Below are 15,564 nucleotides of genomic sequence, written 5' to 3' on the forward strand. Positions count from 1 at the left end.
AAGAAAAAAGCACCAGACTCTGTTCTGTATTTCAAGTAGCACAACTGCTTTGTATTTTATTGCAACAAAAATTGCACCAAGGCTAGAGAGAGAAAAAGAAAACATATTTACAAAGGAAAGCAAAGTTTGTCTACAAAATTGGTGAGAAGACTTAGACATTAAAGTAGAGTAGTGGTATGGTTGAAAAGGAGAGGAAAAACAGATGACTGCCGACACTGACAGTACCATGTTGAAGTCAAGGCATGGGGGTGTTACTGAAAACTTACTGACAAAAGATGTTACAGTGGATATTCATAGGTATTTTAGTCTATAATGGTCAGCTTATCACTTTTCTAAGACAGCAAGTGACAGCTTGATCAACAGTCCAGTGTTTCCCCCAGGATATATTTATTTCTTGCTGGGGTAGAAAGGCCTCTGAAACAGCATCAGGACCACGTGTCATTAACCCTCCAAAGAGCCCTTTCAATGGTGAGAGACACTGATCACTCCTTACAGATCAAACATGGGGGGGCTGCTACTGATGGCTTTTGTGACTGGCATGTAGAGAAAGTTGAATTAGATTTACAAAAGTAAAAAAAGGTCCAGTCTGAGGACAACATAAAAGTCTGATCCACAAAGAAGCAGATCGTGCACCCTGGTCCCTCTCCAGTATCGACTGGAGACAAAGGTTTTTGGTATGGCAATAACACAAGTATATCTAATCAACACAGCTATCCACTCTGCCACATCTCTGGAAAGTGGCAAGTCCTAAACAGCTCTGCCAATAGTGTTAAAGGCACTACTTGTCACCAAAGTGTGCAGTGAGACAAAAAAGGTGAAAACCAGAAGCTCATTCTGCCTTATTTGCTTGCTCCCATTATTATTTTATGGCACATGGTTGCAAATACTGCAAAAAGCATTCACACAGAACAAACACTGACACGTGTTCGTCACTGATGAAGCAATGCAACACGTTGGACAGAGGCATCAGGTTATAAACACTGATTCCAGATGCTCCCTAATTCTCACAATGTGTCAACAGAAATATGAGATCAGTCGTTTAAAAGTTAGAAGGCATCCTAGAACAAGATGAGGTGAAGGCTTTTCTCATTGTCATTGGCATCGATGAAGAATCATACTTTTAACAGTGATATATCAAAGGCCTCTTCTACTAGTTTCATCGATTAGGGGGAGAACACAACGAGAATACATAAGACATGATCATTTCAGAAATGATTGGTGAAAAGTCATGTTGATAAAGTATTGGCGCCTCGCCTCTCATAAAAGGCCAAAAGACAGTTCATTCATGGTTAAGGCTTTTCAATATTGCATACTCTGACGCGGTCTCCATAGAGAGTCCTTTGATTCCATCCACAGTAACAACAGGCTTAAGTGTTTCGGAGTGAACTGTAGTGACACTCCGCTCTCACGCAGGCTTTACCCTCCGACAGCTCAGCATGGACTGTTCAGAAAAAAAGAGTAGTGTAGGAAACAGTTTTACATCTTGGTAGCTTTATGGCGCTACCTCTGAACAATGTCACTGATCTCTTTGACAGACGACAGCAGCTTGCTGAAGTCCTGCTGTGCGTTGGCGCCCCCTGTGGCGGTGGGGCAGATCTGCAGCTCCCGCAGGCTGTTCTCCAGCTTGTTGATGGCCTCGCGGAAAGCGAACTTGTTCCTCATCTGCTGTATGGAGTCCACGAAGCTCACGCAGTACTTGGACAGGTTCTTGCCGGCCTCCAGCACGGCGCTGTGGCTGCCCGTCTGCTCAGAGTTTCGGCAGATGGCCGTGCGGAGCCGCTCGGTGCCTTCCAGCACCATGTCCCGCGTCACGGCCGAGTTGGGGGTGCGCTCGGTTGCCTGGCGGGGGGCCGTCTTGCGGAGGGAGCGTCGGGTGTTCACTAGGGGGATGAAGGCGGTGGGCGAGCACAGGTCGCCGGGGCAGGTGAGGGAGGAAGAGAAGCCTCCCAGGCTCTGGCTGGAGAGGGAGGTGGTCACTGAAGAGGAGGAAGCGGAGGTCTTTAACGGTTGAGGTTTGGAGGTGGAGCCCAGGGACAGCTTCTTGGAGCCTTCGCTGAGGGGGGAGCGGGCAGAGTCACTGGCAGTGGTTGTGTGGTGGGGCTCTGAGGGAGAGGGGAGGCCCTTAGCTTTGATGTCTGAGGGAGAGGGGAGTTCTGAAGTGGGGCTGCGGGAAATCTTGCCCGATTTGGCATTGGTGGGTGGTGGAGGTGGGGCTGGCTTGGGTTTCTGTATCTTTCCTCGTTCCCTGACAGATTCCCCGGAGTGCTTGTTCCTGCGGGCCCTGCACTCGTCTCCAGCGGCCCCCAGAGCGGGGAACACGTTGGGCTTGAGGAGCTCGGCGTGGAGCGCGCTGGTCTTGGAGTTCTCCAGTCCGGGCAACCCCAGTCTCCGGACCACCTTTGGCGTTAGGGCCTGGGGACTGGAACCAGGACTGGGATCAGTGTCTTTGCATAAGAAGGAAGAGGAAACGTCTGAAAGGATGTTCAGACGTGGCGGGGGAGTCAGGGTCCCCTTTCGAGGGGCGTTCTCCCCTTTTTGCTCACTGGTTCTCTTGCGTGGCAGGGCTGGTTTCCCCCCGAAGGTGCCCGAGTCGAAGTGTCGCTGGCCGAGGTCCCGGGGCAGCGTGACGGACTTCCACTCGGTGCCGTCAGAGCCGCTGGGCATGCTGGAGGACCAGAGGAAGCGCTTGGTGTTGGACATGGGCTCCTCCTCGCTGGGTGGGGTTGTGGCTGCTTTCCCTCCAGGGCCAGGCACTGCAGGAGCTCCCTTCTTGCGTGGGAACAAAGGCACCGGGTAGGTGGGGGCCCCGTTGGTGATGCCCCCTGCCCCGTTATTGTTAGGACCCAGGAACTTTGCGGAGTCGAGGCCATGTGTAATGTCATTAATGGTCAACGAGTTACCGTTGTTGAAGTTGTCGCTGTCTCGGAGATCTGGAGTCATGCCCCTTCTCTCGGGGTGGATGTCCATCTCTCTGAAGGACGAGCTGCGTTTGGGCGGAGCGGGCGCATTCTTTTTCTTTTTCTTTATGAGACTGAGAAAGCCACGACTCTTGTCCTTGTCTTTGGGTATCAAGCGATCGTCCTCATTCAGGTTACTGTCCAGCAGGGGGCGCTCTTTCCTGGGGAGCATGGGTGAAGACACAGCTACATCTGGATCCAAAGGGTCTGAGGAAAAGCCCAAAAGAACCAGAAAACGATTAGTGATAAGGAAGAAATACTAAACTACAATTAATTCAACGGGCTAGAGAAAATGAATAACCATTTTACAGCAGGTTGTAACAGTGGCAGTGGGTGGAAGTGCGTCTCACCTGGACTATCTCCATCCCGGTTGTCCATGTTTTTGCGGAGAGTTCTGGTTTTGGTGGGCAGCTGTGGTGCCTGCTGGGTGGGGCCCCATGTCGCCTTCTTCCCTTTCTTTCCCAGCTCCTTTTCCACCTCTAAAAGTACAAATACAGACAAGACTTAACACTATTATCACATCTTAATAACTATGATGGAAGAACCAACAAAACCCACCAGCCTCAGGGACAGTTTTTATAGGCAATAAGACTGCTAAACACCTGAGCTCTGATAAGTGCCGCCATAACCAGTCATCTGTTTGTCATCTTACAATGTATTTATCTAAATAGTTATCACTGTAATAAACAGTATTTAATTTCATCTTGCTGTACATTATTTCATTTTACATTCTGTTCTTGTATATATCATATTGTATTTACGTGTGTACATAGACTTCTGCACTATTTTTGAATTTGTTTTATTGTGTTTGTCTTACATAACTATGTTGAATTGTTGGAGGTCGGAACATAAGCTTTTCATTGTCATTTCTAAACTTTAGCTTATGTGCATATGACATTAAAACCGTTGAATTTAATTTGAAGGGCATGAAAATATATGAGAAAATAACAGGGATATCAAAGATGGCCGTACTGACCATCAGAGATGCTGGACTCCTGGAACATGGTTTCGAAGGCTTGGTGTGTTTCAGCAAAAGATGGACGCTCTGTGGGGTTCCACCTCCAACCTGCCAGAGAGATGTTGTGAATAAATAATAAGGACATCCTTCATGATTAGAGACTTCAATCATATTCAGTATAGATGATGTTGCTACTCACAGTCCCTCATGAGCTCGTAGACCTTCTCGGGGCAGCCCTCCGGTCGGTCCATGCGATAATCCTTCTCCAGCAGCTCGTACACTTGGGACAGGTCGATGCCGGGGTACGGAGACATTCCGTAGGTGGCGATCTCCCACAGCAGCACACCGAATGCTGGAGATGTAGGCACAAGACAGCTAGTTGTGCTATTCATACGATTAACAACGGAAACACGTCAAGAGCTAAATCACTGAACTGTAAATGGTGGGAAGGTGGAAAACAATGGACCCTTGTTGAAGAGGAACCTGAAATAAAGATGTTAAAGGAGGAACATCAGAGTACATTGTATGCTGTAATGAGATCAAATTACCCCAGACATCAGATTTGATAGAGAACTTGTTGTATGCCAGACTCTCTGGAGCGGTCCACTTGATGGGGAACTTGGCCCCAGCATGGGCGGTGTAGGTGTCCCCGGTCATCAGCCTGCTCAGGCCGAAGTCTGCAACCTTCACCAGGTGGTTCTCCCCGACCAGACAGTTACGGGCAGCCAGGTCCCTGCAGGAGACAGTAAAGAGAGGAATGAGTGACGAACAGGAGGCCATGATGCAATCCTGACTTTCTAAAAACAGAACAGTAAAAGATAAAGACAAAGTAACTAAAACATTTAGGATTTCTAGCGATGTTTCTGTTCAAGCCGATTCTTGTGAAGTTTAAAAATTAAAATGCAATTTGGCAAATACGAAAGTCATAAATCATTACATGTCTCATAAAACAACCTCGTTAAACGTGCCAGAACGATAGAGCTGTGTAACAACACGTCTGATACAAGTCCTGCGAGAGCACATGGGAGGAGAGCAGCTCAGAAATGGAGAGGAGAATGTGAGATTTAAGGACAAAGCAGATGTTTTCTTTAGTTTGCTTGCAGCTCTGACTGAGACCACACTACTGAGGATAACCAGGCTGCCTGACAAACCTTTGATAATGACAATAGAGTCAAATCAAGACTCGAAAGAGGAGGATCATGACACCCACCTGTGAATAAAGTTTTTTTTCTCCAGGTACTCCATGGCGGAGGAGATCTGCGTGGCCATGTGGAGCAGCACCACTGCATTGACCTCCTCCCTGTTGCACTCCCTCAGGTAGTCCAGGAGGTTACCGTGGGTCATGAACTCTGTGATGATGTAGAAGGGGGGCTCCCGTGTGCACACACCTGCCAAACGAACAAGGATTTGTGTTTGTAGTTTACTTGCATTAGCTTTTACACAGAAATAAATATGCTATTTAACCTATTCCACTCTGGTTATTAGTTATCCCGAGTCAAAATATCTTCCATTTTGAAGAAGTGGACATACCTAGCAGTTGTACCAGGTTGGGATGTTTGATCTCTTTCATGACCGCAGCCTCTTTTAGAAACTCCTCCACCTCCATTGTATCCTCCTGCACAGAGTTTAAGGCAAACAAAGTGAGCCCAACCATTGGCTGGCTGCAGTTGCATCCATGCAACACCAGATGGAAGCATTATTCAGACAATTACAGATGTAATAGCTGACAGTGTTAATAAGTGACAACAGTAGGTGTCAAAATGTTTCCACTCCACTTTATGACATACACCCTTTCCTCAAAATATCCAAACTTATCCTGCTCTTCGTCACGCTATCTTTTTTGTTTTACCTTTAGTGTCTTCACAGCCACGGTGAGGTTGTACTTCTTCCAAACCCCCTCGTACACCTCCCCGTATTGGCCCCCTCCCAGCTTGTGCTTCATGGTAATGTCTGTGCGCTCCATCTCCCACTTGTCGTAGTTTGGAGAGACCCCGTAGATGGTGGGCTTGTTGCGTTTGGGCGCCGGATAGTGCAGCGTGGTGATGAGGCCGTCGCTCACCGTGGAGTGATGGTGCACCAGCTCCGCCAGCGTGTTGAAGCGGCTCTCAGACGAGACGTACAGCTGGAGGAGAAAGAGATTCTACATTTGAGTAGATGCATATGAAAGGTCAGTTCAGCTTAGGTTATGGACAGGATTTTAAGCCACTAGCTATGAAAATACTTATTCATACACCAAATATCTGCTACAGTTTTGGATTAGTACAAGATTGGTGGTTATCATTTCAAAAAGAGAGGTCAACAAAGCTGATTTTGCAAAACAATGTTACCAAATGTTTTCATTACATGACTAAGTGTAAAATTGCATTAAAAGGGTAGTGATTACCCCTTATGTCTGGAAACAATGAGCAATATTAGAGGCATTGTTAAGGCCAGAAATAACTGGCTAAGTGCCATTCTCGAGGCATGAAGCAATCTTCTAAGTCTTGACCAACACTAAAACATTTATTTCGTAAAGACAGACCTTAACACATTTTAAAACTCACAAGGCATTACTCAGGAATCTGGAGGAGGGGAGGATATTGGTCAGGGCTCAGTGGACACAGTCTTGTCCAAGTGTTACATAACCCTAAAAATGATTTGCTCTACAATCTGCACTGCGTTACTTGTGAACAGGCTTTTCTCGAGCTAGCTGAAGGCCTTTGGAAGAATCGTTTTTAAAAGGCAGTAAAACACATTCGATATCGATAGAGGATCTCCTAGCTTAAACACTGACCATGTACTAAATTAAAGTGGGAATAAACAATTTGACAAACATAAAATAATAGTATCCAGAGAAGTTTTAATCAGTCAGTATGAAACAAAGCTGCAGCCTGGGGGGTGTTGAGGTCATCTCAAACTATCGGAGTAGTCTTTCATACCAGACTCTTGAGTTGTAGCTCAGTGGGAGCATGGAAAACAATATGAGATGGAGAGCCGTGTGTGTGTGAGTGTCTGTGCGTGTGTGCATACTTGGCTGCATCTGTCTGCTCTAATGCATGTCATAGCATGGGCGTCAGCGTCTGGCTGGCCCTGCGTCTGCTGGCCATTATGAGCAGCACAGTGGTGGTTAGAGGCATTCTTGTCATAGCTAGCGTTCCTGGAGCCGGCTCACCTCGCTGCAGACAGGAGGGTGACACGGCCAACATGGCATGGGCCTCTCTGTTGGCATAACTATTTGGGGGAATCCCTCCATGCTCCAGATTCCCTGCCTTCTTTGGCCAAGCTGAGTCTTAGGCATCACATTTATGATTTCTAGTAGGGCGAGATATGAGGAAGCTATACAATATGAAATAATGCGGTTGGATATTGAGATAAGAATATTGCCTGCAATAAATAAATAGATATAAGAGTGCACCTAGTTCTGTAGTAGACGGCTTATAGAACCACAAATTGTATTTAAAAAAAGGACATACTTTTTAATGTCCATTTTTTAAGATGATACTTTAAAGGGCATTTTTGTGCTAATAGCTGGTAACTATCTGCACTGTCACAGTTGTCGGTGATGATAATAAGAACAACTATATATTTCCGCAGCCTAAATTTCATGTAGTATATTATGTGAAACCTCATACTTTTTAGGGAGACAAAAACATATATAATCTCAGGTTGGGTTTTTATCTGAATGATGGAAACGTGCCCTGGCTGAAAAATAAAGCTATATAGAAATATGTGCAATTTGCTGTAAGTAAACAAACAGGATCTAAAAATGGTACTTGGTCAATAGAACCCCAGCATATGAAAAAGCAAGAAGAATGTAGGCATTTCTGAGCACGTTACATTCAGCCAAAAGCCCACTTAATTAAACCTTTATTTTTAATCAGACAGAAGAGGTGGTGTGTGTGTGTGTGTATACACAGAGTGTGTGTTGGTGTGTCCTGCTGCCTACCTTGCCATCAGACGCAGTGTTAATCCTGTAATGGTAGACTCTGCCCTCGCAGCGCAGCGAGATGGACCTCTGGCCGGGGCTGCTCTCACTCTCGCGCACGAGGAAGCTCCCGTTGATGCCCGAGCTGAGCAGGTACTCGGCAGCGTTTCGAGACACGGGTCCATGGTACCAGCTGTGCTTCTCCAGGCTGTTGACAGGCGTGATGTAGTTGGACGGCACCCAACCCTGGCCATTCTTGGTCTGTGCCTCGCACCACTCGCCGTTGTGGTTGTAGCCCAGCACACGCAGCTTCTCTCCTACATGGGAAAAAATAACATTTCAATATCAAGGAAAAAGTGTGAACCCCTACTTGATTAATATCTTAAATGGTTGGAGCACATTCCTTCAGAGGTGGGAAGTAGTGGAGTACAAATACTTCATTACTGTACTTAAGTAAATTTTTCTGGTATCAGTACTTTACTACTTATTTTCTGACGACTTTTTACTTTGACTTCATACATTTTTAACACAAATACCTGTACTTTCTACTTCTTACATTTCCCTAACAGGCTGGTTCCTTTAGTTTGAATGTGTGTTTGGTGGCGTGATCATTATTATTTAGAGTCATTGCGTGCCTATTGATTTGAACATCATTTCCTGGTCTTCTCTAAAGAAGAGGGACCAATGAGAACTTTGTCATGTTGCCGTTGTTCAGCATGGAAACATTCATTAGCTAACAATGACATTATTGTTTTATTAATGTAAAAGTGAGGTCAGGTACTCCTTAAAACAGATGGTAGTTATGGGTACTTTTTATTTAAGTACATTTCGAAGCCTACACTTCTTTACTTTTACTTGAGAATAAAAGAATAAGTATTTTTAAACACGAGTATATGTACTTCTACTTGAGAAAAGGATGTGTTTACGTTTGCCATCTCTTCCATAAATCAAAGCTCTGGCAGCTGCTTTTATTTTCTTAACTTTTAATTTAGACAAAATAAATGCACTTCTTTACTTTAGGTAAAACAGAAATATAGTACAAGTGGCCAAACTTCACTCTGACCATATAGAAGCAAAGTGACAAGAGAAGCTTTGTTTTTGATGAATTGGCTCATATTATGGAAAGTAATGTTGTACAGGATATGTTCTTGTTTATTCCGGTGCATATGTTCTCTCCTTCCTTCCTGTGTTTGTCTGTGTGATCCATGTGTGGTATTGTTTTACAGACGGTTCAGACCAACACAAAAAACTATGTGTTCGAGACCATTGTCAGGAAGTGAGAGTCAGACAGAGGGGAAGGAGACAGGAAGTAAATAAGCAGATCCCAAATAAGATGAATAACCTTGTTGGGACTTTCTTTCGCCACTTTGAATCACTTCTAGTAGTGACAGCAGTCAAAAACAAGATAAAACATCATTGATTTACCTACAAAAGCCTATCTGAAAATTAGCTGACTAATTCCTTGTTGATTACAAATCAACTTATGAGAATAAATTGCCTTATTTATCCCTTTTACTTACCTTTAGTAATGCTGAGTGTGTTGTCGCCACTGGCCACAAAATCATAGAGCGCGACAAACAGGTTGGGGTCATTCTCGCTGGGGCCGGCCAACAGGTTCTCTTTGGAGTTCCAGCGGGCGGCTTCTGTCAGACCCTGACTCTCAAAGTCCGGTCTCTGGAGAGCTTCTGAAAAAACAGAAAGAGAACATATGCCGTCAATGTGGGAAAACATGAGACAATGCATGGCTGAGGGAGAGCTGTAGGCGTGTGTTTGGTACGCAGCGACATTGTGAGGCAGTTTTCCCACACACATTGGAGATGATTCAGCAACAACTGTTGCCTCTCCACGTGTCATTACAATTCTTCTACATTCCCAAAATTGGGCCTTGCTCCAACAAGCAGGTCATCAGCTGTGATCCCAGAGAGGGATTAGCATGGGTCGGCAACAGGCGGCCCGCGGACCATTGTTGGCCCGCCAGCAATACTATTTGGCCTGTAATTTTGAGAATCAAAAATAAAATATTATTTTGATATTTTTTTGTTTTGTTTACAACATAGGACCGAGAGTCGCACATCAGGGTTTCTGTTAGCCGGTAATTACCGGTTTTTATCTGGTAAAATTCATTAAAAACCGGTAAATTCAAAACCTGCTGGTCAAAATGTCTGGTAATAATTAGGGATGCTCCGATCGATCGGCCACCAGTCATTATCGGCTGATATTCACTCTTAATAGTTTGATCGGTGCTCTCTATCAAGGCCGATCAGGAGAGCTGGATCTGATCGATATGGACATAAACGCGAGTGAAGTGTAACCGGACCTGAGAGAGAGAGATCAGATCAGCTGCTGCATAATCACCTGAAGCCCCGCCCACTGTTTAGCGCGCTGCATGAGAAACTGACGGGCTGTCAGGAGAGAGGGAGAGAGGATCCGTTTCTCCCGTGTTATTATCCAAAATGAATGTAAACTTTTGAATAATGTACTTCATCTATTACAAGTAGTTTGAATGTAATAATTATGTTGTTTGTTGTTAGTGGAATCATTTATTGAAAAATGAATCTGAACTTTTCGATCTGTAACGATTATAAACTGAAGCGATATAAAAATGACTCCCATTAACATCAGCATATCCTGTCATAGTCCGGTGATTACCTGCAGTGCTAATGGGAACTTTGCTACACCATTCTTATTATTATTATTGAAACATGACCGGTAAGTTTCAAATTTGTCCGGTAAAATAAATTCTGTCCCGATATATCAGCTTACATTCATAATGTCAGCGGAGGGAGGGGAAGCGGCGCTGTGGAAGAGCAGAGTGGCGAGGGAGAGCTGTCATCTTCCCTTTACAAGCTTCAAACATGTATTTATCGTGTGATTTTGGAAATAAAAGTTTCATATTCTGAAAGCCAAAACTTTGTTTATTTAAAATCAAACAAAACACCGGAACCCCGAAAAACAATTTTTTTACGCAAATCCACGTTTATTTTGAAATGAGCCGTTGCGACTTCCGATTGATTTCGATAGAGCGGGTCACATATGGCAAATGTGTGGTTGTGGGGAACCAGGTCAATTAAAGTACTTATTTAACTATTAAATACATTGAGTTTGAGTAAAATACTTGGTTACTGATTAATTTAGGTTATAATATATTAAATTGCAAAGCAAAACATGCTGTAATTTATTTATTTTGTCCTTTGATATTTTTTAAAGGTTTTCAACCTGAAAGAATCCTAATGTGTCCTTGAAAAGTTGAAATAAAGAAAAGGAAAAAGGATTCCAGTTGTCCATGCGTCCTCTGTTGCCCCTCAAGCCTCTCAAATGTGGGCAAACACTCAAATAGATGCCAAAAACCCAGAGAACTTGACAATACTTATCAGAATAAAATTATGTTAAATAACACTGCTACCTAGTTAATAACTCTACTTTACTCAGTGGAGGCTCGTCCATTGAGGAAAGGGAGGACCATCCCCCCTAAAATTTCAGAGAAAAATTTACTTTGAAGAGAACAATAAATACACCTCAATTTAAAAGATAAGTATGTTAAAATACAGATAATAGCACTGGCTTTGGGACTGAAATGGGGCTAGAGAGGACGACCCTCTCTTTGGGCGGGTCTAGCCAGAGGCTCTGGATTGGGCGGCGGGCACCTATATCATCAGTGAACCAATCAGCGGATCTGACTGCGCATCAGAGTGTTGATGAGGAGGGTTATCAGTAATAGAATTTTTTCGGAACAGGGGCGCTGCGCCCTCTTACCAAAATCAATTCCTTGAATTAGGCTTTGATTATGTTCTGGCCCGCCATCTTGTGGCTCAGCAAAAAATTGGCCCAAGGCCAAACTTACTTGCCTACCCCTGGATTAGAGTAATAACCCTGGTCATGTGACCCGCTGTCTTTGTAACGTTTCATTTCCTGGATTATCCCTGCCTAGTTTTCATTTTCCTGAATACCTAGACAACTTGCGAACATCAGACCGTGAGAATGTGTCTCAGCATGAATCTTCAGTGTAACTGGAAACTAGATGTGCTTGCACTCACAGGTAATGATGCCAGGTTCAAAGCCCTTTAACTCATAGTTATGTTAATTACAGACACAGCTGGAATTATAGCCATTTTAGAGCAGTAAAGCTGATGGCTAAATTACAAAATGAGGAAAATGGAAAGAATGAGGAAAGAAGGAAAATGTTTTAGGAGGAAGAGAGAGAACAGGAGTGCAGTGAGGAGAGAACTTTAAAGTGCAGTTTGGCCTGAGCGTGAGCTCCATTGTGTGGCTTCCTCAGCTGTTGTCACACATGTTTTAGAGCCATCTTACATTTCATCCCCCAGATCAGAAACACCCACATCCTTCCAGCAGAGACAACAGACTACAGCTGCACCATGTTTTCACCTTCTAGGGAACATGAGGATTATGTGAGGAGGGAAAATTCTCAAATCAATTTATAAGAAAAGCAGTAATAATGCAAGATACACAGTATCATTGGAAATCCAATATAACTCTCAAAGTGATGAAAGTCACTGGAACTAACCGTTAGTTAGTTAGTTAGTTAGTTAGTTAGTTAGTTAGTTAGTTAGTTAGTTAGTTAGTTAGTTAGTTAGTTAGTTAGTTAGTTAGTTAGTTAGTTAGTTAGTTAGTTACAAAGACTGGGAAAAAAGTTGCTAGCTAAACATTGCATTAAATAAATTCGGGCCTCTATATTAAATTCGTTGTTTTGTATTTTCTGTGGATTTGGTAACACTGGGAAACAAATCCTGAGTTGTAATGTTTCTTTCACATAGAAAATAAGCCCTTCTACAACTGTAAAACTACCTACACCAAAAAACACGATCCTGTATAAATCATTTTCCTTCATGCAATAAACCACAAATAAAATTACAACATATTTGCAGTTGGAATCGATTTACATATCAATATAAAAGTACCTTCTTAAACACTGCCCCAACACTGACAAATCTTCAAAAATAAAACAATAGTCTGAGTGCAAAGTCAGGCTCCAGGATCCTGGTAATCCTGAAGAACAACGTTGCAAGTCAATGGCTTTTCCTCAAGGCTATATAAATAATGCAAAAGGAGCCCACTGAAAACATATCAGATTATAATGCCTACTGGCCTTTCAAAACATTGACCGGCTGTTAACATAAACACTTGTGGGTGTTATTTTTTTAAACCTCATTTCATCTTAAGAAACTACTGCTAAAATGTCCGTCCCTGTTATTTTCAGAATTTCCCAGGCAAGTTGATTAACAAAGATTTAAAGTTGCAAAGGCTTTTTCTCAATCCCACAGAGGTCAGTCCGATAAAACCAGCTGTCAAGTTTAAATGACTGCATCATATCGTACCACTAGTACCGCAGGCAGGAACAATTGTGGCCAACTTTAAGCATTTCCTACGTGCAAACACTACACACAAACATGATGGAACAGTTATCCATTGTGTTATCTCTCTTAATTGAAAACCATTTATCTTTTGGAAGTTTTTATGAATCCCTTTACCCTTTAGGTTCATAAAACACTCTGAAAAAGCTACTGGATTCAACAGATTAAGCTGCAGTCGAGGCTGTTTTTCTGAAAATATCATATTTTGGAGATACTTGCTTTTCATCACATGATGGAAAGTGCTGGAGCAAAACCAAGTCTCCCTGTTGCATAATGAAGCATATTGCGACTTGCTCACCACATTTATTGCACAAGTGAATGTGAGTTGAGGAAAAATTCCACACATCTACAGTTTGTTTCTGCAAAAGATTAAGGAGTGAGATCATCTAATGTATCGTTTTCAGACATTATGCCTGTAGAAGGAGTGCCAAGGACTGTCTGGTCTGAAGGAGACCAACGTGGAAAAACAGACAAAAACAGCCATGACCTCTATACTTTACCACAACTGATTTATCCACAATGGTCATGCAGTTATTATGACTTGGGCGAAAGGACAATGTGCATGCAGTGATCAAGGCAGAGCTGGATTTGTTGGGAAATATGAGAAGGATCTTTGAGCATAAGTCAAAGAGTGTGCACCCTCTCTAGATGCTACAGAGCTGCAAGCAACTATCGATGTATACTCAGGACAATGGAGGCATGCTTATTTGAGAAGCTTTCCCCAACAAGTCAGCTGAGGTTTGAATGCAAGTTTATTCCAGATATTTTAATCAAAACTGAATGCTGTTTAGTTTTGAGTCATAACATCAGCTTCAAGGTTAGAGAAGATATGACAAAGTTTGAAGAAGTAGGCTAAATGAAGATGAATTTGTAGCATGCAAGACTTAGTACAGCGGCCCTAAGGAATGGGAACAGCCAGTCACATGACATTGTTGACAAGTTGCAGGCCTCAGTGTGTTGGGCTGATAACAAACCTTTCATAGCCTTTGAGCACAGTGAGACAATCAATGCCAAATGTGGTCATTCTTTGGAGGTCACAAACCTGCCATTTAGCCTGTGAGAAAACACCAGATTTGGTTTCATCTGGAGCAAAAGGCCTTGCTCAGACTCCTACAGTATATCAAAGTAGATTCCAATCCTATAAAGACAAAACCTGTTGAATGCTGGAGCAACCAATCCAGGTTGATACAGATATGTCTTTAAATAATGACAGACTGTAGCATCACATGAAATTCTGCAGATACAGAAACACAAAAAGACCCTTAGGGAAGCAGTCACCTTTCTACAGTATAATATGCTAGTCGTCATAAAGTATTAGATTATTGGCGTGTGTGCAGTGGATAGAGCCTTGGTGTTGGGGTCAGGGGGTCACAGGTTCAAACCCCACTGCAGTCAGCATGTCGTTGTGTCCCTGGGCAAGACACTTCACCCCAGATTGCTCCTGTGGGGATTGCCCACAGTATTGAGTATGTAAGTCGCTTTGGATAAAAGCGTCTAACAAGTGACATGTAATGTAATGATTAAAGCCAAAAGATATAACATATGAGCATATCAAGCAGTAACATTCATATTGACAGTTTAAATCATAATACAATTACAAACCAATCTATCCGAGACAGTAGACAGCACATTTGCATTGATAGTTAGTTTGTTTGTTGGGAATTGTAAATAGCATATGGGTCCAAACTCTTAATTTTTCAATATATGGCAAGAAAGTAGCATCCAAAAGAGATTTTCATTCGAGTGCATCTCTTGGTTATACATACGAGACTGACAGGCAGACAACAGCAATATGATGAAAGTGAAAAATACGGCCATGTTTTCTTGAATATAGGCTTAAACTGAGGCCAGAGATCAAGCATAAGAGAAAAAGAGCTCCACTTTACAAGATGCAGACCAAAGCCAGCAAGACATACCACATGTCCAGAGTTTGGCCTGGTCATAAAGTGTGTGGGCAGCGCATCGGAGCAGCCCATGCCACACATGTCCACATTACGGGCCACAAATACCACAGCTCTTTGTGAGAGGGCGACAGCACACTGACACATCGGCCATGACAACAAAGAGAGAGGAAAATGGAAGACATATGAAAAAGAAAAACCAGGGTTGAGGTATGCTTTTTAAATCAGACTCAACGTCCTCCAGAGTCCTGCAGTGGGGAATATTGCAGCATGTCCTACATGAATTACTGGGAAGAAACTAACATAATGATTAAATACGTTTGGAACTTCATAGCTATGACGGCACCGCGATAAGCAATAGGAATTCACCCAAACTCACACACTGATGCAAGACAGACATTTCTCAAAACCCCTACAGCTTTTAAAAAGAAACAAAAACAAAAATGATTTCTGGCTTCATTTAGTGCCAGAGACC

General features: G+C 43.2%; 1 protein-coding gene across 4 annotated transcripts in view; it reads right to left on the bottom strand.

Annotated features, from left to right (window-relative positions):
- Positions 1–22: 22 nt before the first annotated feature.
- Positions 23–15,564, bottom strand: part of abl1 (c-abl oncogene 1, non-receptor tyrosine kinase) — a 38,011-nt gene continuing 22,469 nt past the window's right edge. For 2 of the 4 annotated variants that reach the window (XM_034095738.2, XM_034095740.2), the window contains exons 2-11: positions 9,340–9,504; positions 7,841–8,136; positions 5,765–6,037; positions 5,446–5,530; positions 5,126–5,303; positions 4,464–4,648; positions 4,115–4,267; positions 3,934–4,023; positions 3,308–3,436; positions 23–3,164 (exon numbers count right to left, since the gene is read on the bottom strand). In XM_034095738.2, coding sequence (XP_033951629.1) covers positions 1,501–3,164; positions 3,308–3,436; positions 3,934–4,023; positions 4,115–4,267; positions 4,464–4,648; positions 5,126–5,303; positions 5,446–5,530; positions 5,765–6,037; positions 7,841–8,136; positions 9,340–9,504 — 3,218 coding nt within the window. In that variant the 3' untranslated portion in view covers positions 23–1,500. Of the gene's footprint in view, positions 3,165–3,307; positions 3,437–3,933; positions 4,024–4,114; positions 4,268–4,463; positions 4,649–5,125; positions 5,304–5,445; positions 5,531–5,764; positions 6,056–7,840; positions 8,137–9,339; positions 9,505–15,564 lie in introns of all 4 variants that reach the window. The other 2 variants (XM_034095737.2, XM_034095739.2) reach the window with 1 other exon arrangement.

The sequence above is a fragment of the Pseudochaenichthys georgianus genome, chromosome 12 (assembly GCF_902827115.2).
Source record: "Pseudochaenichthys georgianus chromosome 12, fPseGeo1.2, whole genome shotgun sequence".
Classification (NCBI taxonomy): Eukaryota; Metazoa; Chordata; class Actinopteri; order Perciformes; family Channichthyidae; genus Pseudochaenichthys; species Pseudochaenichthys georgianus.